At 50.0% G+C, this 24,625-nt stretch overlaps 1 protein-coding gene across 3 annotated transcripts in view; it reads right to left on the bottom strand.

Annotated features, from left to right (window-relative positions):
* GAS7 (growth arrest specific 7) overlaps window positions 1-21,394 on the bottom strand; it is a 203,839-nt gene extending 182,445 nt beyond the window's left edge. The window contains exon 1 of one of the 3 annotated variants that reach the window (XM_018064648.1): window positions 20,733-21,394. In XM_018064648.1, the coding sequence (XP_017920137.1) occupies window positions 20,733-20,915 (183 nt within the window). In that variant the 5' untranslated portion in view covers window positions 20,916-21,394. The remainder of the gene's footprint in view (window positions 1-20,732) is intronic. The other 2 variants (XM_018064649.1, XM_018064651.1) reach the window with 2 other exon arrangements.

The following is a 24,625-nucleotide window of genomic DNA, read 5'->3' on the forward strand; positions in this document are numbered from 1 at the left end:
TCCAAGGCTGTCACCAGGAATGACAACAGTTCCTTAAATCAGTCCCGCTGGTAGCAAATGAGGAACACACCAAGGTAGCAGAATATCAGCTTTCCTTGAGGCATCTCTAAAGTTTGTTGAGAAAAGAGGAATCTATACTGACTGAGTAATAGGGAAGGGAAGGCCACCTGCAACTCCAACAGAACTTCTTCTGGACTTGGAAATTCTAAGATGTCCAAAAAAAAAAAAAAAATCTCCAAAATGAATGGGCTCTAACTGCACAAACATTGATTTCCCATCTCCTCAAATAAGTGCTGCCACATGGTTCTTATCCAATGTAAAACCTCCCTGCTGCTGCAAGCAGGGAGCCAACTGCCCCTCCAGCTGGCTGTGTATCCAGAGCAAGTTCCATAACCTCTCTAAGCCTTTGTAGATTTGAGAAACAGAATTCACCTTGCCAGGTTGTTGAGAAGACACAAGAAAACTTCCGTGTGGAAGCCCCCTGCAACCACTGTAGGACTAAACAAAGTTCTTATCACATAGATTCAACACCACTTATGTCCAGAATCTCTGAAGGACACCATGTGTAAGCGCAGGGGATAGAAATAAACAAAGGGACCATCACCCTTGCCTTCAAGAAGCTTAAACTTCAGTTGGGAAAACAACACACGCAGGACTGCAGAAGATGTAGCATTTGCAAAGTAAAACACCATGAAAAGCGTAACCTCCATCTGCAGCTTTCCTCCAAGTGTCCCTTGGGTCTGCTTATTTGGATTCTAATATCTGCCTAAGTATCCATCAAACCGGCTACTTTCTAGACTGCAAAAGGCCTCAAAACTGCCTGTAAATGGAGTCTCTAAAGCCAAGGCCAAGGCAACGGCAGGGATGTCTCAGCCCATGTTCTACCACTGGGTCCAGTGGCTGACTTCACCCCATCACCCAGCCAGTTCTGCTAACTGCCAGCTTCTGCCACCCACCACCCTCCCTTTCCAAGGATGCCCATATTGCATCCATCTTATTCACATCCAGCACATCACTGGACAGAAGACCACCTCCTACATCCCTAGCCAGCTGAAGAAAGAGGAAATGAGAAGAAAGGAAAAGGGAATCCGCAGGCAGCCATTAGCAAAAAAAAAAAAAGAGGAAGCAGAGGGAAAAACGGAAAGTGAGAAAAAGCATAGGAAAAAATGAGGAACATCAGTGACTCTCATTTGACATCTGACTTCCCAGCTTGGAAAAGGCTTAAACTCATATTCTACGACGTGTGCCTCATACAACATTCTGGCTGAGTAAGGAAAGCTGAGAATCCTATACCCATTTTGGAAATGAGCAAACTGAGGCTTGACACAATCTCAGAGATGGAGCGAGAACAGAGCACCAGGACTCTGCCTTCTCATTTTACAATGCTTTTGCTACCAGAGGTAACCTATGCATTCTGGACAGAAAATTAAAGAGCATTTGGAAGCAGAACCAGAGACAGTAGTAGTGAATGGTACTAGTCACGACAGCCAAAATGTGGAAACAACCCACAAGACCATCAGCTGATGATATGCAAACGTGGTGAATCCTTATGATGTAATATTATTCAGCCATGAAAAAGAATGAAGTCCTGACACATGCTGAAACATGGATGAACCACAAAGACATCAAGATAAGTGAAATAAACAAGACACAAGAAGAGCACACGTTGCTTGGTTCCACTGATTCCATAGACAGAAAAGAGATGAGTGGTTGGCAGGGACTGGGGAGTGTAGGGGGATGGGAAATGACTGCTTAATGGGCACAAGGTTTCTTTAGGGAATTATGAGAATGTTCTGGAACAGGACAGCAGTGGCAGCCCAACACTGCAAATGTATTAAATGCCACTGAACTGTGTATTTTAAAATGGTAAAGTGTGATGTGGTATGTGAGTTTAACCACAAACTTTTTTTTAAAGGCAGTCAGGGATAAAAACAAAAATGAGAAAACCAGATGCAAAGGAAGAGGAAGATAAAGAAGTAAAAAATTCCCAGGCAAGTCATGAGTTTCTCCAAATAAAGGGACCCTCTCCACACATCAGCCAAGCTGCGCTATATAGAAGCAGACCTCTCCTCTTACACTGAGGAGGTAAGGGTGCCTTCATCAGGAGGGCTGCAGACAAGGGGCCACCAGCAGCAGCCTGAGGAGGAAAACAGGCCAGTGATCAGGGACAGTGGGAGCTTTGAGGCACAGGGTGGCTTTCCTGCAGAAAAGACCCCAGCTGACCCCACCAGGAAATGCCAAGCATTCACCTGTCTACCCTTTATATTGATGGCTCAGATGGTAAAGAACCTGCCTGCAAGGCAGGAGACCTGGGCTCAATCCCTGGGTCAGGAAGATGCCCTGGAGAAGGGAATGGCAACTCACTCCAGTGTTCTTGCCTGGGAAACCCCATGGATGGGGAGCCTGGTGGGCTACAGTGCAAGAGTCGGATACGACTGAGAGACTAACACCTTCACTTCACCTTTATACTGACAGAATCGCTGATTTCCTAAACATGAGTAAGTCCCCAGCTCTGGACCAGCCACTGTCATCGGTGTCAGGCATGCTGCAGTAAGCAAATCCCTGGCCTCACTGGGTTAACCCTTGGGAAGGTCGCAGCACTCAAACTCATTGACTGACATGACCCAGCTGAATATAATCTGTGGCTCAGCCCACCGAGAGTAAAGAAAAACTAATAAATGAACTCTCCTCTGATTTTTCATACATTTTAATCACCTTTGGTGGCTGGGTAGAGATTAGAGAGACAGGGGACACAGAGCAGGAAGCCACCTTGCGCGGTGAGCCTGAAGCAGAGAGCTGAACACAGAAAACCAGTGATTTTAATGCAGACTTCTGGATTTAGACCCAGAGTGAGGTATGTGACTTTCAGGCCATTGTTTCAGACAGAATTCATCCAAAAAACATTCCAGCTTCTACATGAGCCCTCATGTGTGCTGGGTTTTAGGAACCCTACAGCAAACAAACTGATGCACAGCTCTGTCCTCATGGGGCTCATACTCTAGTGTAGGATCTGAAACATATCATGTGTTCACAAGGGGACACATGTGAAGGAGAAAACCAGGACAACCACCAGGTCCAAAGTGTTGATTTCATATGTTGTTGTTCAGTAGCTCAGTTGTATCCGACTCCTTGCAACCCCATGGACACTAGCACATCAGGCTTCCCCGTCCTTCACCACTTCCTGGAGTTTGCTCAAACTCACATCTATTGAGTCAGAGATGCCATCCAACCATCTCATCCTCTGTCGTCCCCTTCTCCTCCTGCCTTCAATATTCCCCAGCATCACGGTCTTTTCCAATGAGTCGGCTCTTCACATCAGGTGGCCAAAGTACTGGAGCTTGTTTCAGCATCAGTCCTTCCAATGAACATTCAGGGTTGATTTCCTTTAGGATTGACTGGTTTGACCTCCTTGCTGTCCAAGAAACTCTCAGGAGTCTTCTCCAGCACCACAGTTCGAAGGCAACAATTCTTCGGTGCTCAGTCTTGTTATATGTTAATCCCACACAGAATTACATAAATAAGTCTCTCACCCAAATATAGGTTTAGGGCCCTACAGGAGTCAGCTCCGGTGGCCAGAACTGCAGGCCAAGGGCCTTAAACAGCAGAAATCTACTGTTCTGAAGAGTTGAAGTTCAAGATTAAGGTGTTAGCCGGGCTGGTTTCTCCAGAGGCCTGTCTCCTTGGATTGCAGACAGCTGTCTCCTTCCTGAGCCTTCCCCTTTGTGTCTGTGTCCTGACCTCCTCTTCTTCTAAAGTCACTCTACTGACTTCACTTCACTCATTATCTTTTTTAAAAAAAAAAATTTTATTGTTATCTGGCAAGCTCTCTCTTCAAACTCTTTAGTTCATCTGTCTACCCAACTGGTCATCCAACAGTTACCCAGCCAAATCTCACGGATGCCAAGCACTGTGTCAAGCTGGGCATCACAGAGATTCAGGACAACGCAGGCACACATTGCCTGCACCGGAGGAGCTCAGAGTGCAGGATGGGAGTGACTGAAACCCAGTCCGGTCAGGGCCATCACAGCAGGAAGCCCTAGGAAAGCCAAGGAAGAATGACCCTGGTCAAAGGCCACACTTGGGCTGGGTCTGGAGGGGGATTATCATTCCCCAGACAGGCCAGAGGGGGAAGGGACCCCAGAGAGAGGTGTAGCCATGCAAAGGCAGGGGCTGCGGAGTTGTGCGCCAGGAGAGGGCAAGTGAGGAGGCGGGGGTAGGTTTATGAAGCCCCGTGCTTATCCCCACAAGGAGCAGCCTCACACAGGGATGGTGAGGAGCCAGTGGAGAGAGTTCTGTTCGACTCAGAAGGACATTGTGGATGGCAACAAGAGGCTAGGGCAGAGTGGAGACACCAGCCCTAAGCCTGGGGTTCCTGGCTCAGTGGAAATACACGGAATACTTACTAAGAAGCAGGTTAACAAGAAACTCGTCCATTCCAAGGTGGATATCAGTCACCTTAAAACTGTCCCCCTTGGGGTACAGCTCTCTGAGAATAACTGTTGCTCTTCCACCCCTCTCCCCTATAAACCAGGAGAAAGCCAAGTGCACGTGCCTCTGTGACCGTCAATCAAGCCAGCTGCAGGTCCTCACTGTGACTCTTTCCAACCTGCCTGCATCTCACATCAGTCCTTATTTGCAAGAGACTTGCTGCTGTAGCTGAATATATATATATGTATATATAGTCTTGATTTTCAGTGAAACGTAATTTATACCTTCTGCTGCTTCCTTGAGAAATCATCTCCCCAGGACTGATTAAAAAAAAAGACAGACCAGCCTCCTAGAGTAACACAGCACCCTGACCACGCCCTGGCACTCAATTCAGAAGCACAGCAGAATGGCACTCGAGTTGGCATCCTCTAAAGTGATCCTGTAATACTTTGGCCACCTGATGCAAAGAACTGACTCATCTGAGAAAGCCCTGATGCTAGGAAAGATTGGAGGCAGGAGGAGAAGGGAACGACAGAGGATGAGATGGCTGGATGGCATCACCAACTCAATGGACATGAGTTTGAGTAAACTCTGGGAGTTGGCAATGGACAGGGAGCTCTGGCGCGCTGTGTTCCATGGGGTCGCAAAGAGTCAGACACGACTGAGCAACTGAACTGAAAGTGATCCTGATGGCATTTAGTGGACCGAGAGACTGGGCCTTTCAAACTGTGTCCCCCAGAGTGCTGAGGTTTCCTGGAGGAATCCTGGGAGTCACTGGAACAGGAGAGTAATCAAGCCATAGTCCCTGGAAGAACAGCACTGTGTCAGATGCCCAGGAACCAGCACCAGAGAACCCCAGGTCTGGGGGCTTCAGGCCAGCTCCAGTTCCCCTGCCTCCATTCGTGCACCAGAACAGCCATCTTCTTGGACCAGGGACATAGTCGGGGCAAAGGGCTCAGGCCAGAGCTGGCTCCACAATCTCCCTGGAATGGCTGGCATTGCTTTGGCCAGGCTAGTCTCTCGCCACATGCTGAACACACTCGAAATGGCTCCACAGAGGACCCTGCACAGAGGAGGAAGAGGCCTGGCTACAATTTAATTCAGACTGTTTTCTCCTGGGGAGGCAGAGGAGGCGGGTCTGAAATTCTCAACATCACCAGGCTCTCCACAGCCACGCCCACCACAGGGCTCCTTGAGGGCATGCACAGATCAGGTCTCATCCCATGGCTGTCCGTTCAAACCCCCGGAAACCTTAGCTCCCTGTCTCTCTGATCCCAAATTCCCAATCAGTGTGCATCAGTTGTCTGGCCCGAGTGGCACGTGAGTAATTAAAAGATTCACACTGATACTCCTTTTTTCCCCTGAAGACCAGGTTACCTCCTCTTTTCAAAAGAGTCAGAAGCGGGAAGACCAGGACTTCCCTGGTGGTCCAGAGGTTAAGACTCTGTGCTTTCAACTGCAGGGAGCACAGGTTCAATCCCTGGTCAGGGAACTAAGATCTCACATGCTGCTCAGAGTGGTTCTAAATAAATAAATAAATAAAGGTTAAAAAAAAAAAAAAAAAAAAAACACTCCCTGCCCTCTCCTCTACGGCGGGTGTGGGGAGGGAGCTGTCATGAGCCCAGAAAGCAGGCTTTCTCTGTGCCTGGTTAATGGGGGAATGCAAAGAGGGGATAAAGATGAGCAGAAAGCCCTACAAGTGCTGCCAGAGAATCAGATTATGGAGCCAGGGTGGAGGGGTACAGGGCACAGGCAAAATTTCCCACTACTGCGCTTTCGTTCTACCCGCAAAGAACCTACAGCAGCCATGCTCAGAAATTTGGCAGCTGGCTGGCTGAAAGAAGGAATCAAGGGCCACGTAGCAAACACATCAACTTGAAAACATCCACAGGTCCTGTGACTCCCCTCACTCTGAGCAGGACCCTACCCACAAGCCTCAGGAGGCAATCTTCTGCAAAAAAAAAAAACCTGCCCTTATAAGTGGGTGTATCTGCCATAAGCTCTAAGATAAAATTCCCCTCTGCTGACCTCCAGCTAAGATTCTAATCTTGGTCACTCCCAGGCAGGTTTATCACGTTCAGAGAGAATCCGGATGGGAGGAGATTCAGACAACTGTGACATTTCAAGAAAGGAATTTCTGGCTTAAGTTTGTGGTCGAAATGCACCAGGACAAAGGGTCCATCCACAGAAGGGCAGTGATCCTCCTGTAAACACATCTTCAATGATGACCTGAAGCCTGACGGAAAGAGACTTACTTGGAAGAACCAAGATGGAAGCTGAGTTAAGGTGACAAGAGCCAGAGAGACAAGGTCTCCACCAGAAATGGTGACCAAAGGGTTTGAACTGATGCTCAGGGAAGCAGGTTTCTTTTGCTAAGAAAATAATGGCCAGAACCCTGAGTGATAGATGGCCACAAGCACATCCGCCTCCCTGACACCAGGCTCTCTGCAGAGCACTGACATCAAAGGAGACAACTCTAACTTGCACAACGATCCTCTGATATGGGTCTTGCTGTTGTTCAGTTGCTGGCCGTGTCTGACTCCTTTGGGATCTGTACTGTAGCCTGCCAGGCTCCTCTGTCCATGGGATTTCCCAAGCAAGAATACTGGAGTAGGCTGCCATTTCCTTCTCCAGGGGCTCTTCCCAACCCAGAGATTGAACCCACCTCTCCTGCACTGGCAGACGGATTCTTTACCACTGAGCCACCAGGGATGCCTGACGTGGGTTTTAAAGACATAGAAACTAAGGTCCAAGGACAGGAAAGCGACTGGCCCAAAGTTTTGCACAGCCAGTACTCAAACCCAGGTCAGATCAGCCCTGAACACCAACACACCAGACTGTCTACAAACTGAGGACACTCCCATTCTAAGATTCCAGAACTGCTGCAGGAAATTAGGGTTGTCTTGGAAAGTGAAACAGGCCCCAGAGTACGGGGGTTGTTAGTTTTTATGGGCTGGGTAATTTAGTATGCTAATGAGTGGGAAGAATATTCTAACTATCTTGGAGAAGAGGCAGGGATTTCCAGGCATTGGGGCACTGCCCACCTTGGCCTTTTACGATCAGCCTCAGAACGGTCATGGCGTCTGGTGGCATGTCATTAAGATGCTAATATATTACAATGAGCATATAATAACGCTTGAGGTCTATGACCCGGAAGTCAAGTCATCCACCATCTTGCACCAGAAGTGGAATCCTCTGCCATCTTGGGTCTAGTAGGTTCTGAGTCATTTACTTCACATCCTCAACGGCTGCATCACTCTTTTAAAGACTGTCCCTGCCCTCTTCCCTCCTGTTTCAGGAGGGCCTGGTATGGCTTGCTGTGCATTACATACAAGGAGACAATCCCACTTCCCAGTTTTGCCTATACGGAGAAGTTTAAAAACTACTGAGGGGGAGGCAGAAGCACAGGTAAGTCATATTATATCATGAAGATAAAAAAAACCTAAGGAAAGTCTTAACCAGTAGTGTTCCTTGGCCAAACTGGCTAGAAAAATCACTGGCATTTCTACAGAGAATGGACATCACCAAGGGACCAAAGGCAGAGCCACTGCAGTCAGGGGCCAGGGCAGTAATCCAGGCAAGAGGAGGCAGGCCAAGTGCAGAGCCATGTAGACCTGATGGCTGCACCCAGGGGCTGCGGGAGACGCCAGCTTTGAGGCACTAACTCCATCTCCAGTTCTGAGCCTGAGACCATCAGTTGTTCTAAGCCCCACAGCAACACCTTCAGAAGAGAATTTCCCATCCAGGCTGTTGAAACAAATCTTTCTGTGGGCCCAGGACCAGCAAAGATGAAAAGGAATGCCTAAATCCTTCAGCAAACTCCTACACGTCACCTCTCCTGACATGTTTCTCATTATAAGAGCCTCTTCGGGGAACGTCTGAGCATCCAGAGGCCCATCAGACCCAGGTAAGAAGCAATTAAGACTAATTAACCCAGCCTGAGCAGCAACAACCATCATGCAGAGTTTCCAATAAACCAGAAGTGGCCAGCGGCTGCAGCTTCACTTGCTTTAAATAGTAGAATCTGGGTCCTGAAAAATCCAGAGAAGTGCTCTCCGCCAGTGCTTCTAAGAGTGTGGGTCCCAGACAAGCAGCATCTCCTTGTTAGACCTTTTTAAAAATGCAGACTCTCAGGTCCCACCTCAGACCCTCAGAATCCAAATCTACATTCAGTAAGAGGCTCTGGTGACTTCTGCCTGTGGGTCGGAAGGCCCTGACTGCAGGACTGCAACCAGGGAGCCCTGTACTTGATCTCAGAGGGGCCCAGGGAAAGAGGGAGTTTCCTCTCACCCCAGCAGCACCCCCATCAGTGAAGTCCGGTGAAGCGGTAGCTCTCAGTATTGGTCTTGGCATGATCCCCAGAACATGTGGGGTGTCGACTCCACTAACAGTGTGTGTGTACACGGTGCCTGGCTACGCTCACAGGAGCCCTAGGAAACTTACGCAGATTCTGCAACTGGCCCAGGGTCTCTCAGGCAGCAGGGGCTGAGTCAGGATTTGAACCCAGAGCTGCTAGACCCTGACCCTACACTCTTCAGCCATTTGGAGGAGGTTCTGTCCCTGCCCCCGAGCAGAGTGGCCACACTGGTGGTAGCCACAGGGCTCACATTCCAGCCCACAAACCAAACCAGCATCCCCTTGGAATGGGATCAAGTGCCTTGAGATGTGGGGACATGTTTTTCCTAACACATTGGTATCTGGCAAGACCACCCTGGGCTCTTCGTATGCTATCAAGTTCATGTACTGTAGTTAAGCCCCTGGGCCTGCCATTCAGCCCTCAGCAACCTCTCTTCCTTATCTAGCCAGGGTGAAACATTCCCAAGCCCCACCTCCAACCCATGATAGTGATCAAGAGACCCCTCTGGGTAAACAGAACACCAGATACCACCCTCCTGCCCACCATCCTACCTTTTTACCATCTTCAAACCTCTCAGATTAAACAGGCTCAAACTGAGGTCTAATTCCAAAACCTGTGTTCTTTTCATGACCCTATGTAGTCTTACATAACCCATGAAGAAAGTAAACTAAATCCAATCTAATTCTAGAATTTAATCATGGCTTGCAAACTTAAAAACTCCTTAGGGTACTCAAATGCTTTCCTACTCAAATTGAGGCTCGGAGGCCAGCAGCACCTGGAAGCTTGTTAGACAATGCAGAGTCTCAGGCCCCACCCCAGGCCCGCTGAAGCCAGATCTGCATCTGAACAAAAGCCCCCTGTGATTTGCATGCATATTAATATTATAAGTGCTGGCTTAATAGCTCCAGTGCTTCGGCCACCTCATGCGAAGAGTTGACTCATTGGAAAAGACTCTGATGCTGGGAGGGATTGGGGGCAGGAGGAGAAGGGGACGACAGAGGATGAGATGGCTGGATGGCATCACGGACTCGATGGACGTGAGTCTGAGTGAACTCTGGGAGATGGTGATGGACAGGGAGGCCTGGCGTGCTGCGATTCATGGGGTCGCAAAGAGTCGGACATGACTGAGCGACTGAACTGAACTGAACTAATGTCCTACATGGTATGTTGCACAGGTGGATTCCATGCGCCCACAGAAAGCAGGAGGCCCCAGGCATCTAAAACCTTTATAAATATGAAAATACTAGATGAGTACTAGATTAGTTGGTAGAGATGCTGGGAAAGATTGAAGGCAAAAGGAGAAGAGGGCAGCAGAGGATGAGATGGTTGGATAGCATCACCAAGTCAATGGACATGAACTTGGGCAAACTCCAGGAGACAGCGAGGGACAGGGAAGCCTGGCATGCTGCAGTCCATGAGGTCACAAAGAATCAGGCACGACTTAGGGACTGAACAACACCATCATCAGATTATCAGATTTTCTGTGAAGTATGTCCTTGATTATCCAGAACTCAACAGTTTCATTTTTCACTTCAAACACAACAAAAGCTTGTAGCTATTTATCAGTAAAACACTTGCTAAATGAGAAGAGTGGCCTCCAACTTCCTATTTTTATTTCTACTTTATATTATGAATCAAAAACAAATGACACTCTTCTACGAGCCATCGCTAAAATAAGGAGGCTCTGTCATGATTAAATTAGGACAAGGATTCATTTCTGTAGAATTTTTAAAATATCATCTCTAAAGAGTTTTTACAACTTAATTAGTTTTTTTTGTTGACAAATCTGGGAGTTTTCTGTGCATCTGATAAGCAAATCAGAAGGGTGGAGAAATCAAGGGATTTGAGAAAGAACAATGGATGCAAAACTTCTGGAAAGGCTTTTGTTCCAGTAAAACAAGTGTGAAACTGAAGTTTTTTAGAGAAATCACCTGCCAGAGTCACCTAGGGGGGCTGGCACATCCCTGAGGGCTCCCAGAGAAGACCTTGGCTCCAGGCCTCGACTGTATCCATCCAGCCTTGCAGAGAGCCTGGCATACACAGTAGGTCCTCAAATATAAATATTTGTTTTTGTTGAACCAAACGTTGACAGATGTATTTACTGCAAAGAAAAAAAATCACAGGAAGTCTGGGATCAGGCCAAGTATTACTAGTGTGCCCAGGAGTATGGCAAATGCCAGGAGAGCTTGGTGGAGGGGGAGCTGATTTGAAAGAAGAGTAAGAGCTCATCCTGGTCTCAGGAGCTATGGGCCCATGCTGGGGCTGAACTCCAAGGGAGACTGTCAGACATGCGGAGCCCCCGGCCTAACCCCAGACCTACTGAGTCAGAATCTGCATCCAACAACATCCAGAAAGCTTGCTCTAGAGGTATCAAAATCAACTTGAGAAGCACCACTTGGAATGGCCGTGAAATACGGCGACTGAGCTAGAACAGAAACAGAGTGAGGACACACCTTGGTGGTCACCAGAGCCGTCCGTATACATTCAGCTTACTCCTTCTCTCCTTCTGGGCACCGGGCAGGGCTACATCACCCCACCCACTTGCAGTTAGGTGTGGCTGGGCTTTCATCAATGACATCTGAGCACCAACGCCATGTGCCACTTCTGGGAAGAAGCTTTAAGAACCAGGTGCTGTTGGTCACCCAGCAAGATTCCAGACCGTGGTTGCTCCCTTATCCTGCGTCCTTCCTGGAGGGTCTCGCTGCCACCAACTGACTTGCTATAGACTGGCAGTGTGAGAAGAGGCGAACCTATATTGTTTTTAAGCACCCAGACTTGGGGACTGTTTGTTATAGCAGCATTCCCTAACCCATTCTGACTGACAACAGCACCTAAGCCCCCAACGCCGCCGTCTTCAGAACATCTGTTTCTCCCCGTTGAGAACAGCTCAAACACATCATGACGTGAGGATCTCTTTTTAAACCCTGAACAGCATTATTTAACTCAATTACCTTCTACACTCTTCAGACTTCACTCCATCATCTCATTTTCTCCTTTCCCCAGATTTCCCCATGCATTTATGCTTCTATCTTACTGTACCGTATGCTTTTTGGTAAGCTGCTTTACATCCTTTTTTCAACAAGGTGACAGACAGACAATCACACATACAGACACACCAGACTTGGCTCCAAACAAAATCTGGCTGTTTCCAAAAAAATCAAATGCACCCCTCGAAAGACAAAGATTTGCTGTTACTAAGGATATCTAAAAGAACATGGCCTTGGGCCAGGCAAGTACTCCTTCAGCTGGGTCTTTGCACAAAAGGATACGTCACAGAATGCATGGGACACAGTCTCTGCTTTTAAAAAGCAATTCATTCTTGGAAACACCAGCTTATTTTGCCTTGTCATCAGGTGAAATCTGAACCATGCTAACTCCATTAAAAACACTTAGCATCACTGACAAAAATGTTTTATTTTTCAAATTCAGCTGAACCCCTTTTGCATGGGTGGCCTTGTGTGAAGCACCGGTGAACAGTGTTTTAACCAGTTCCTCCAGGTGGGCAGGTCGGGTGTGGCCAGTTGAGCTATAACAGAAACAGGCTGCAACGGGTATTCTAAGGCTTATGGCTTGATTCTTCCGGAGTCCAAATTTCTATTTGTGGAATTGCTGGGGCAGAGGGCACATACATTGTTACAGTTTTAAGGTATATTGCCAAATTACACTCTGGGAAGCGTATGACAATCTTCCTACACTCTTGCCAAGACTCATTCTGTTTTCATGTTGACGATTTTCATTAAAGCTACCTTTTCCAAAACAATTACAATTCTTTGATTACTTATGAGACTGAATACGCTGATGACTTTGCACATCTTTTCTTATGAAGTGTCTATCCAAGTTCTCTGCCCATTCGCATACTGATGTGTTCCTGTTTCTGCTTTTTGAAAAAAAATTATTAAAGTACTTCCTGCATTAAGGACATTAACTTTTCCCCAATTTTTACTTGCCTTTTAGCTCACTTTTGAAGGAAGAGGTCTCTGGTGGCAGAGCAGACAATTTGCAGATGGGGAAAATACATCACAACTGTCCTGCAGAGGTAAGGCCCCTCACATCCCCCATCAACCCACTGGCAAATTCGTCTGACTCAACCTGCAAGACATATTCCAAATCCATCCCCTTCTCTCTCAGAATCTCCACTCCCACCAACCTGCTCCCAGCTTTCGAACTCATCTGCTTGCTCCTGTTCCTGCCCTTTAAAATCCATCCTCCACACTACAGCCCAGGTGAGCTTTCCAAAACAAATCAGAGAATGCTAACCTGTCAATCACACTGAAAGCTACCAACCACTGAAAAAGAAAGGATAAATAGGGAATGTGATAGAGGTGCTAAATGTTGCTATCATGTTACAATATCTACATGTATCAGATGAACAGGCTGCATACTTTAATTTTACACAAGATGACAGGTCCAATATATTCAATGAAAAGAAACCATCTGTAGCTTGAAATCGGCCATGGGGGGAGTATTTACATCCCAGAAATTGGCAGATGCTACAAATCAGAACTTCCCACCCTCCATCCCCCAAAGTTGATCAATAAACATTTACCAGCACATCACTGGAGGCAGAAGAAGCTTCAGAGAGTGTCAGAGAATGATACTCCAATTTTGTCCACCCAAAAACCGCTGAGAAGGAGCGGAGGGGGCTCCAGATAGAGGGACTCTTCACACAGGAGACTGTCTCTGGCAAAGACAGTATGGATGGACAGAGAATCACACAGGAAAGCGCAGGTTGGCAGAGGCCCAAAGGACATGGACGAACAGCTGGGCCCTTGGAATGACGCCGTTTGCAGTTAAGTTCCCCAGAACATAAATGCAAACCTAGGGAAAGGCAAGAAACCTCAAATACTTGACAGTACCTTTCTTTCACTGTGCAGAACAGGTACTTAAAATATAAATTCATAGAGAAAAACCAAGTTACATATACTGTAGGGAGAAGTAAAGTAACAATCCAACTTACCTGCCTCCCTTTCTGCCACATCCCAAGCTTGTCCTTGCTCTCTAACCATTCTGGAATATTCTGGTTCTCTCATATCTATCAAACATACTCCCCTCTTTTAGGTTATTTGCATTTGTAGAACAAACACTCACGCCCCAGATCCTCATGTGGCTGGCTCACACTCAGCTCTCTGCTCAGATATCCCCTCCTTGCAGAAGCTTTCTCTGATAGTTTCTGGAACCCCCCTTCCTGTATCCTGCACCCCTAACTTATCACAGTACCCTGCTTTACTGACCCCATACTACTTTAAAATCATATATATATATATATTTTGCTAGTTTACCATCTCCCCAACTAAAAGTCAAGTTTCTTTTCTATGCTTCACCTACAGTGACATTCACAGCCTATTGTTAGGCACTCAATTAGGGATTGTTGAATGAATGATCAACTTCTGAACAGGGACTGGCAAACCACACACGGCCCATGAGCTAAGGAAGGGCCCATCCATCTTTTTTTCTGGCTGTGTAGGTCTTAGTTACAACACAGGGAATCTTCATTGCAGTGCACAAACTCTCTAGCTGTGGCTCGAGGGCTTATCAGCTGCGGCACGATGGCTTAGTTGCTCCTTGGCATGCGGGATCTCAGTCCCTCAACCACCTAGGTGGACTAGGGGAACCACCAGACCACCAGGGAAGTCCCTGGCCTATCCATCTTTAAATACTTGAAAATAAAGCAAAAGAAGAAAAATACTGCATGGCACAAATTCAAATCCCAGAGTCCATAAATAATTTTTATCGGCACACAGCCACACCCGCTGGTTCAGCGCTCCTCTCGAGCTGCTTCGTGCTCCACAGGCAGGGCTGAGTGGCTGTGACGGGGGCCATATGGGTGCTCTCGCAGCTTCTCACTGTCTCCGGCGCACTGCGCATCACAGCGCTGCAGCTATAACTTGAGGGTGCCGCTTGGCCCACAAAGCCGAAAATGTTTCCTGGCCCTTTTCAGAAAAAGTCTGCCAACACAAGTGAGGAAGGAGAAGGCTCCGAAGAACGTTTCTAAGGGAGAACAGACCAGGCTTGCACTCAACCGAACAGGAGAGAAAAGGTAAGAAGGGGTAGAGTCAGGTGACACTGGAGAGACAACGGTGACATGCACCGTCAGACGGTCAGAGGCTGGGGGGAGAAGGCACTTAAAGGAGGAGAGAGATTAAACGTGTAGTATGGACCTGTGACATGTGAGTCCCTGGGGACTGAGTCTGGCTACCAACTCAAGAAATGAGGGGAATGCAGTGAACCAGGAAGTTAACTTAAGAAAACTGATCTTTATCAGATGGGAGACAGGAGAGACACTAAATGGAAGGCAAGAGGTGGGTGAGTCCTCTGAGGAATCCATGCAAACCTGGCACCACATACCTGTCGCAGCTGAACCTCCACAGTGTCACCCATGCTCTGATGCTCCAAGGGACAAGCCAAACCGACCGGCTGGCTACCATTTCTACTTCTCTCCATGGGAATAAGCACCACCTAGGCCCTTCCCTGGTGGCCCAGTGGTTAAGACTCCACGCTTTCAATGCAAGGGCCATGGGTTCGATCCCTGGTTGAGGAACTAACACCCCATATACAGTTCAACCAAAAACAGGTAGGGGTAGGGAACACTATCCAGCAGCCTTGCCACTGCAAGCAGAGCAGAATCTACTTGTTTTGCAATTAAGTGCTGGGGACCCGTGCTGACATTCTGTTAGAAAGCTTGTCATGTGGCTGCTGGGAGTAATAAGTGGGCAAGCTGGGAGAACCCCAACCTCTGGATAAAAATCCTAACAGCTTATCCAAGCCTTCCTGGTTTACCAAACCTTTCCTTTCACCAGCCAGGTAGGGCCCAGCATCTGTGCTCGTAGACAAGGTTAACCAGGCTGTGAGATAAAAGCTGGGCTTTTTCGGGCTGGGAGGAGTACAAGCAGGTCAGCATCTCATTCATGTTTCTAACTGGTAATGGACTGCGGGGATTCACGTGGTGGTTAACAGATGTCAGGGATTCCTGCCGACTTGTTGCTAAGGGAACTTTTGTGAAGATGCCCCGAATCCAGAGAATCCACAAACCCTGCCCACTGCTTTGAAGTCCTAAGGGGGTGGCCACTTGACCAGACCCGCACAGAGCAGTAAAGAGGGGGACACTGCTCAGGAGTGGAGGCAGACGGAGGGTGGGCCGTAGGTAGAGTTTCACACAGCGGGAGCCACAAACGCTGGCCACAGCCCCCAAATCAAAGGGCAGGATGACTTTGTGAAGATGGCAGAAAGCACCTTAATCTTTTCAGTCACAATCACATGCTCCGTGAACCACCAGCCCTAATTATTTCTTTTGTGGACAGAGCTCATGACTGCCTTGAAAAATACAGGCACGAGGAACAAGGTCACACCCATTTTAGGTAATCTCCATGTTACAAAAAGAAAGGCCCTGTATTAAAACCAATCTGTGTAACATATCGAGCATCTACCAGATGTCAGGCAGTTCGGATGCATGATGTCCATTAACAACCAGCACCAAATAGCCCCAACTTGAAAAAGTTGGTTTGTCAGTGGCTCAGGGGACAGACCCAGGCTTCAGGCACAGAAAAATCTGGTTTCAAATTCTGCTGTGTCATTAATCACCATTACAAAGAAATCCCTGGCATCTTTAAAAACAAACAAACAAACAAAAAACAAAACATAAAAGGGTGAAGATGGAGAATTTCCTAGCAGAATGACCAAGTCTGTTCATTTTACCTCCCCGAAGCTCTCTCATCCATATGACCTGGTACACCTTCCCTTCTGAAGGATCATCTGTCCCAGGTATTCTCCCTAGCCTTGGGAGGTAGCCAGTCTGCAAAACGGCCTTCAGTGAACCTTGCTTCAGTGTCACACTCGTGCCCACACCTGTATGAGCCGCCCCCCTACATGGAATCAGGGACTGGCCCTGAGACTCACTTTGCCCATGGAAACTGGCAGAAACGATGTGCCAGGTCTGAACCTGAGCCTTAAGAAGGCCTGGCAGTTTGCACTTTTGCTTCCTTGGAAGTCAGTATGTTGAAACTCCAGCTACTCTGCTGCAGAAAAAGGCACCAGAGGACGAGACACCACATTAGAAGCCACATAAAAGGCACCAGATGCGTTAGTGAATATGCCCTTCTGGAGGTTCCAGCTCAGCAGAGCCTCCAGGACCCCAACTCTGGCCACCATCTGGCTGCAAATGCATGAGAGACGCCAAGAGAGACCAGCAGAAGACCCACCCAGCTGAGCCCCATCAATCCACAGGAACATGCGCCATAGTAACAAATAGTTGTTTTGTGACATTGAGTTTTGTGACACTAAGGCTTATTTCACAGCAATGGATAAAATAGCCCTCGTGATCCACAGCACAGCCCACTTCCCCAGCCCAGCATCTCTCTCCCCCAGCGACATTCTGTAAACTTCTGCAACACAATCACCTGAACCCAAAATGGGAGAACAGGACCTGGAGAGAAGGAGGTGCAAGGGTGACCCTTCACAGCCAACGAGTTTGGCTGGCAAAGTCTCATATTCTGTTACTACCTCTGAAGTCCAGGCCTTGCAGCCAGATTGTGGATGCTGAAAACAGCACCTCGCTCAAAGAAAGCTCTGTTGTGTGTGCATTCCAATATTACTACCATCCCCCCAACCCCCAGGATTAATCCCCAAAACCTCTAGAGGTTTCTGCAGATACCTTATAATACCTTCCAGATCCTTAATTCTCTCCATTCAAGGTAAGAGCAACACCTCAGCTCCTCCTCAACCATATCTCTCTAAGCTCCTCGATCTCTTTGTGGTGGATCAGACTCTCAAGAAAGATGTTTCTGCTTGCTTTTATCTAAGGGCCTTGATAATTCCTAGGCAGCTATGGGTCTTATCTGTTAGGCCTCCTCCCTTTTCTGGGAAAATTGGCTCCCTCCGCCTGTCACCCTCTGGAAGGCTGCCCCATCCACTGAAGAGCAAGATCCCTGTGACCAGTCCCTGCCTAACAGGGCCCCCCATCTGCTTCGCGGAGGTTTTCCTGGAAGCCACCCTTTGGAAGCCAAGTATGTGCAGCCCATCCCCTCATTTCCTTGGAGTCTTGACCAAAAAGATTTCCCCAGGAACCACGACCTCTGTCAAACTGGCCTCTGCTCAGGCGCTCGCTGGCCACCAGGGCGGGTCTTTTGACCTCCCTGTCAGCCCTCAACTCCTCTCAATGGGGTGTGCTTCCCCTTTTTTTCACATGAACAAGGAGGAAATCCTTGAGGCGTGTCTATCTTGCATAGACGGCTTTCGATCTTTGGCGTATTTTTGTCAAGATGGGGTTTCCTGACAGCACTCTATCAGAAACAAATGGTGCACTGGGGTGGGGGCTAGGCTGTGCATCCCCCCATCTGAATCCTGCCTCAGGAGCCTGGTGTAGTCCCTTCTGTCTGTACTTATATCCCCAACGGCTCCCCTGGCCTTCTGAACTCTATGCCCCTCTGCAAGCTCAGTGCCAGGCACCCCACTAGCAGAGGTTTACCACCTCTAGTACCTATGGGCTCCTTCTCTGGCCACCTGGCTTCAGCACCAACACCTGGCTGGCAGTCCTCCAGACCCATGATTCCCTATGCTGGCCAGTCCACCACCTGCGACCCCCTTGCAAGTTCTGCATTCCCTAACCCAGCCTATCTTTGGGGACTCACCACAACCCAGGGGAACCTACCTCCATATCCTCCATCCCTACTAACCTCAGCCTCGAGGTCCAGCCTGCTCATGTATGAGGTTCCCAGATACAAAGACCCTCCCTGCCAAAGCTGCATCTGCTTTTCCCTGAAAGGAGTCCTAGGACTCAGGGCCACTCCTCCCTCCACCGGTGGGAAACACAGCTGGCTCTGAGTGAAATCAAACATCAGGGTTTGCAGAAGAGATGCTCAAGTGGGTAGGAGCAGCTGTCCTCACTGTAACCCCAGCATCTCTGCTGCCCCTTAGGGACGCTGTCTCCGGCAGGCTGACCTCCAGAGCTACCCAAACCCTTCCCCACAAGGATCTAGACCCTTCACTTGCCTTCTGGTAGTGTGACCCAGGATACTGAGTTTAAAAGAGACAGAGGCCCAAAGGGTAATACTCAGCCAGCTGAGCTGCTAACCAACTACTCCTTGGCTGACTGCCTTCACCTATTTCATTCAGTTTGCCTGCCTACAAAAATGGGGATAGCATCTTCCCCTTCCCAGGGCTGTCAGGGGAATTGGTGACAATGCATGGACCATGCCTGGTGCCTAGCAGATGCTTAACAAAATGGGAGCCCCTCTCGGGGTTACTGCTCCCTCAGATGGGTACTGGTCTGAAAGCCCTTTAGGAGATAGGGAGTCTCAATGTATATATCACAAACTGTGACCGATACACCCACAACTGTCTCATCTGATCATTCTGTCTGTCCCCTGGGTCTGATTCACCCTCCCTTTCCTCCCAGGAAGGAAAAGCAGAGCCACTTCACTCTTGCTAACACAGTGGACGAACCCTCCAACCTCACTCCCCACCCAACACACAGCTGGCTCAGTCCAGCCAGGGACGCTCCTCACCGGACATCCAACAGCCAGATTTCCACATCAGTGTTTCCTGGAAAAGTGTGGCCACCAGAGGACTCTACCACAGGAGCCTCTCCCAGGGCTTCTGGAATAGAAACAAGGAGGCTCCAGATCTTCAGGAGCCATTCACTTGCTTTCTTTCACACCTGAATCTCAGGAAGGGAGTTAGGAAAGCTGAGAAACACCTGCGCCTCCCCTATGCTGCCCGGCTCTCAAATTACAGAACCAAGAAGGTTTCCAAATAGCCTAAGTGGACAGCCCATGAAAGCTCCTTCCAGCCTCAACTTTGCTCAAAGGCTACTAAAGCCACATAGGAGGGATTTTGTTCTCTGGACCTGAAAGAAACATCACTGTATCTCTATGAGGCCAGGCTCAATTTCTGATAATGTTTCCAGAGGGTTTTTCTCAGGCAAACTCACCCATAACCATTCCACCCCTATCCGGCTTGCTTTCTGTCTTTTTTGAGTTGCACAGAGCATTTTCAGTCAAAATTTGCTACTTTGTTCTTTGTGAAGTAGGTCGGCGGGAGGGTGGGGGTTAAATTATTAATCAATTCAATCTCTATGATTTGGACAGTATCTTGCCAGAATATTTCCGACGACTCACAGCTAGTCTTTGCAGCAATCCTGGGGTCAGGCCGAAGGGGACATCCTGTAAAACCACCTCCCACCCCCCACCAAAGGACTTTAGAAACTTCGGATCCCACTCAGGCTGTGACCATGAGCTCAGCGATTAGAGGACAGCGAGGCCTCCCAACTGTCACCCAGACAATAAACAGCCAGTCGACTTGGCTCAGCAGGTCCTGTGAAACCTGGGGCCGGGCCAGAACCCCAGGACAAGCCACTTTTCAGGTTCTGAACCTTGACCTGGGGGAGCTGGGCCGCGGGGGGTGGGGTGGGGGCGCTGGCTGGGGGCTGCGGCACCCCCGGATCAGGCCTATTGACGGGGCTTGGGCTGGCAGCCAGCCAGGCTCAGCTGACCAGTAGGTGGACGGCCCGGAGGCGGCCGGGGAGCTGACCCGCCGCAGCACGACTGTCCATGGATCGGCAGGCTCGGGGCGCCGGGGCCACTTTTCATATCCCGATCGTCTGCACATCTTCCCTAGACTGCCGGACTCCGCAGCCCTCCGGCGGCCCCGGCCACCGCCGGAACGCGCCCGCCCGCTCCCGAGCTTACACTGGCAACAAGTTCTCGCTTCCTCAGGGCGGCCACGATGTGCTCGAGAGGCCCGGCACGGGGAGCGCTCGGGGGGCGAACCCCGCGTTGCCCACGCCCCGAGGGCGCCCGCCGCCTCCGCCGCCCACAGGAGCGCGCGGCTCTGGGTCCAGCGCACAGAGGCGGCCCCCCGGGCTCCCCTCCGGCAGGGGCGGCTCCGGCCTCCCGGGGGCAGGCAACAGGTACGCGAGCGCGCCGGCCTCCCAGCCCCGGCCCTCGCCCCCTACCTCCAGCAACTGCACGTAGCTCGCCGGGAACCAGCCGCGGAGTCCGTCCTCCTTCTCGCCTTCCCACCAGCCGCCGTCCGGGACCTGCAGCAGCGTGATGAGCTCGCCCGCGGCGAAGCGCAGCCCCTGGCCATGCCGCTCCCCGGAAAAGGGGTACAGGGTCCGGCAGCGGGCGCCGGACATGGCCTTGGCGCCGGGGCTCACACAGCAGCCTGCATCCCTCCCGAGCCCCGCGGGCTGGGCAGCGGCTCCGCGGGGTCCCAGGCGCCCGGCGCTCCGGGCTCCCGCGCTCTGGGCGCGCGCCGTCTCGGGGGTAAGCGGGGGTCCCCGGGCAGGCGAGGGACGTGCACCCCGCGCAGGGAAACGGAGACTCGCTGGCTTCGGAGAGCGAGCGGCGACGCCCCCGGGCCGGGCGGCTCGCGGCTCCCAGCTCGGGGCGGGGGGGCGGGGCTCAGGGGGAGGAGACCCAGGCGCCGCGGGCTTCGGAGACAACTTCCCGGGGACGCGGAACGCGGGCGGCCGCCGCGAGGGCCGGCCGCAGCCGAAGCCGCCCTGGCGCGCGGAAATGCGCAGCTCCCAGGGGAGGTGGGACCCGGAGCATCCCCCTCGGCCCGGCTCCGCGGCGAGGGAGGGGCCGCGGACGTGGAGAGGGGCTGGCGGCCGGGCGGGGGCCCTCTCGGCGCGCGGGGGCGGGGCTGGGCGGGGGCCGGGCCAGGGCGGCCACGCCCGCTGAGGGCCGGGCGCTCCCTCGCGGAGCGGGCGGGTCACCGGGGAGGGGTCTCCCGGCTCACACCCCCGCCCCGGAAAGCCGCGGGGTTAGAAACGCCCCTCTCAGCGCGGCCTGTTGGCCGGTGGTGGGCGTGCACCTCCTCCGAGGTGCTGGTGAGGGAATGTGTTTGTGGCCGTCACTGTCAGGGTTGAACCTGGGGTTGAACTTGACTCACCGGAAACTGGACGAGGGGTGAGAGGCAGATTTGAAGCCCTACGCCTGAGCCAGGTGGCAGCGGGTGGGACCGAGTGAGGCGGCGACGGAGTCAAAACCCGAGTTATTAGAATTGGAAGCAGGTCATTACCGATAAAGGGAGAAGAGGGGGAACAGCCCCCACCGCTTTACATGCAAAAGCGAGACTGGCCCAGGGTACCACCTCTCCTGAAACCGAGATGCGCCAAGCCGAGAAGTCTACACTCGTTTACTCAGTCAACAGACATTAGTGGGAGACTGCTACGATCCGTCTCTGGGGTCGCACAGAGTCGGACACGACTGAAGCGACTTAGCAGCAGCAGCACTACGATCCACGCAATGTGCCAGGGACCTACAAAATTCCTTTGGACAAGCTCCTGCTCTGCTGGCACCAGTGGACCTGGGTGCTGAAGGAAGCTGACCTTTGTTTGAACTGAGCGGTATAGAAGTAAAAGAAAGCTTTGTTAGCCTGCTCTATAGGAAAATTAATTTCCGGTTCCTAAACTGTGAATAGCTGAACCCCTTAATCTCTATGTATACTTCTAATTACCCACCCTTGCATCCTACTCAGTAACCTTTTATATTGAGTGCCAACAGTCTCAGCCTATGCGTTTCAGGCCCTCTACACAATGCCTCCCCCAGCTTCATCATTCAGTGTCCTTGCCTGTGTGCTTAATCGCAGTCCTGTCCAACTCTTCGCGACCCCATCTCACCCGCCAAGCTCCTCTGTTCATGGGATTCTCCAAGCAAGAATACTGGAGCGGGTTGCCATGCGCTCCTCCAGGGGATCTTCCCAACCCAGGGATCGAACCCAGGTCTCCTGCTTTGCAGGCAGATCATCTGAGCCACCAGGGAAACTCATGCTTGCCTAGATACCCTTTACAAAACCTGTCCAGCTGGGCTATAAGAACCTTGAGATCTCACACATTTTTCTAGTGAGAATCGGTGGCTCTCATTAGAATCACCTGAGCAACTTTTAAATGTTCACGTCCAGGTCCACCCTAGCTTCGAAAATCACTGTAGAGCCAAATTCTGCACAAAAGCTATCTCCCTGGAAGAGCAGCCTCAGCCTGACCTCTGGCCAGGGACAAATTGACAAATGCAGATGGTTTACAGTATTCCATCGATTGCAAATTTACCAACCCTTGAATGTGTACAATCGTGGGGAAACAAACTCTTGACTATGGTTACCACTAAGAGTCCCTTGAAGCAGAGCTGCAAAATTTAGTACAGAAAACAGTCACTAAAAGAAATTGACCTAATCAAGTCATAAAAGGGACTAAAATGTGTTGTATCAGCGGTGTATGTGCAGACTGACCTCAGGTTTCATATCTGATGATATGTTGTTGTTCGTGTCTGACTCTTTATGACCCCATGGACTGCAGCACGCCTCCCTGCCTTCCCGCCCTTCACGATCTCCCAGGGTTTGCTCAAGCTCATGTCCACTGAGTTGATGATGCCATCCAACTATATCATCCTCTGCCGCCTCCTTCTCCTCCTGCCTTCAATCTTTCCCAGCATCAGTGTCTTTTCCAATGAGTCAGCTCTCTGCATCAGGTGGCCAAAGTATCAACTTCAGCATCAGTCCCTCCAATGAATATTCAGGGTTGATTTCCTTTAGGATTGACTGGTTTGATCTTCTTGCTGTCTAAGAGACTTGCTACCTCAAGAGTCTTCTCTAGCACCACAGTTCAAAAGCATCAATTCTTCAGCATTCGGCCTTCTTTACAGTCCAACTCTCACATCCATACATGACTACTGAAAAAAAACGTAGCAGTTGAACAGTATGAAAAGGCAAAAAGATATGACATCTGATGATATAACCCAGATCAAGTTAGGAAAACTGGTCCAGAGCCTTCCTGCAACACAGAATCCTGTGGGATACCTAACAACAACCTGTTATCCAGTTTGGACTTGAGAACTCTCAGCCTACACAGCATCCTATACACTTCAGTTCCAAATGACCTGCCCCAAACAGTTCTGTAGCACCAAAATTGACAATGACAGTTTCTTCCATTCTTTCATTTCATTCCTATAATCCTATGAGCTAGTATGGCTACTGCCCCCAGTTTACAAATAGAAAAACTGGGCTCAGAGGGTGTAACTTGCCCACCCTCATGTGGCCGGTCAACAGCAGAGGTCAGACCTGGCTTATTGTACAGGAAGCACTGCTTCCTTGGATCCATTCTACGAGAGTCAGGAAACCTGTGCATCCTATGGCTTATCCACAAATGGCATCTTAATAAAGGGCTCTCTGGTGATACCCAGTGTCACTCTTGATAGAAGTAAGACTGGACTAGTAGTGATTGCAACTCGAATCCCTGATCTCAGATAAATCTACAGACACCTCTGGATCTACTTCCCATCTGCATTTGGAGACTGAGTCCTATAACCGTACTACAGGACTTGAGGTGATTAAATATATAGTTTCTGGACTCCGTATCCAAACTCCAGTTTTGCTGTTTTCTAGCTGTGTGCCCTTGGGCAATGTACTTAACCTCTCTGAGTCTCATTTTCCTTACCTTTAGAAGACGATAGTAGTATTTCTTTCATAGAGTTATTAAGAGGATTAAATGAGTAAAAACATAAACTGTTTAGAGCAACACCTGGCACATTCAGTTCAATTCAGTTCAGTTGCTCAGTCGTGTCTGACTCTTTGCGACCTCATGAACCACAGCACACCAAGCCTCCCTGTCCATCACCAGCTCCTGGAGTCCACCCAAACCCATGTCCATTGAGTTGGTGATGCCATCCAACCATCTCATCCTCTGTCATCCCCTTCTCCTCTTGCCTTCAATCTTTCCCAGCATCAGGGTCTTTTCCAATGAGTCAGCTCTTCGCATCAGGTGGCCAAAGTATTGGAGTTTCAGCTTTAGCATCAGTCCTTCCAATGAACACCCAGGACTGATCTCCGTTAGGATGGACTGGTTCG

This window comes from Capra hircus, chromosome 19, assembly GCF_001704415.2.
Source record: "Capra hircus breed San Clemente chromosome 19, ASM170441v1, whole genome shotgun sequence".
Classification (NCBI taxonomy): domain Eukaryota; kingdom Metazoa; phylum Chordata; class Mammalia; order Artiodactyla; family Bovidae; genus Capra; species Capra hircus.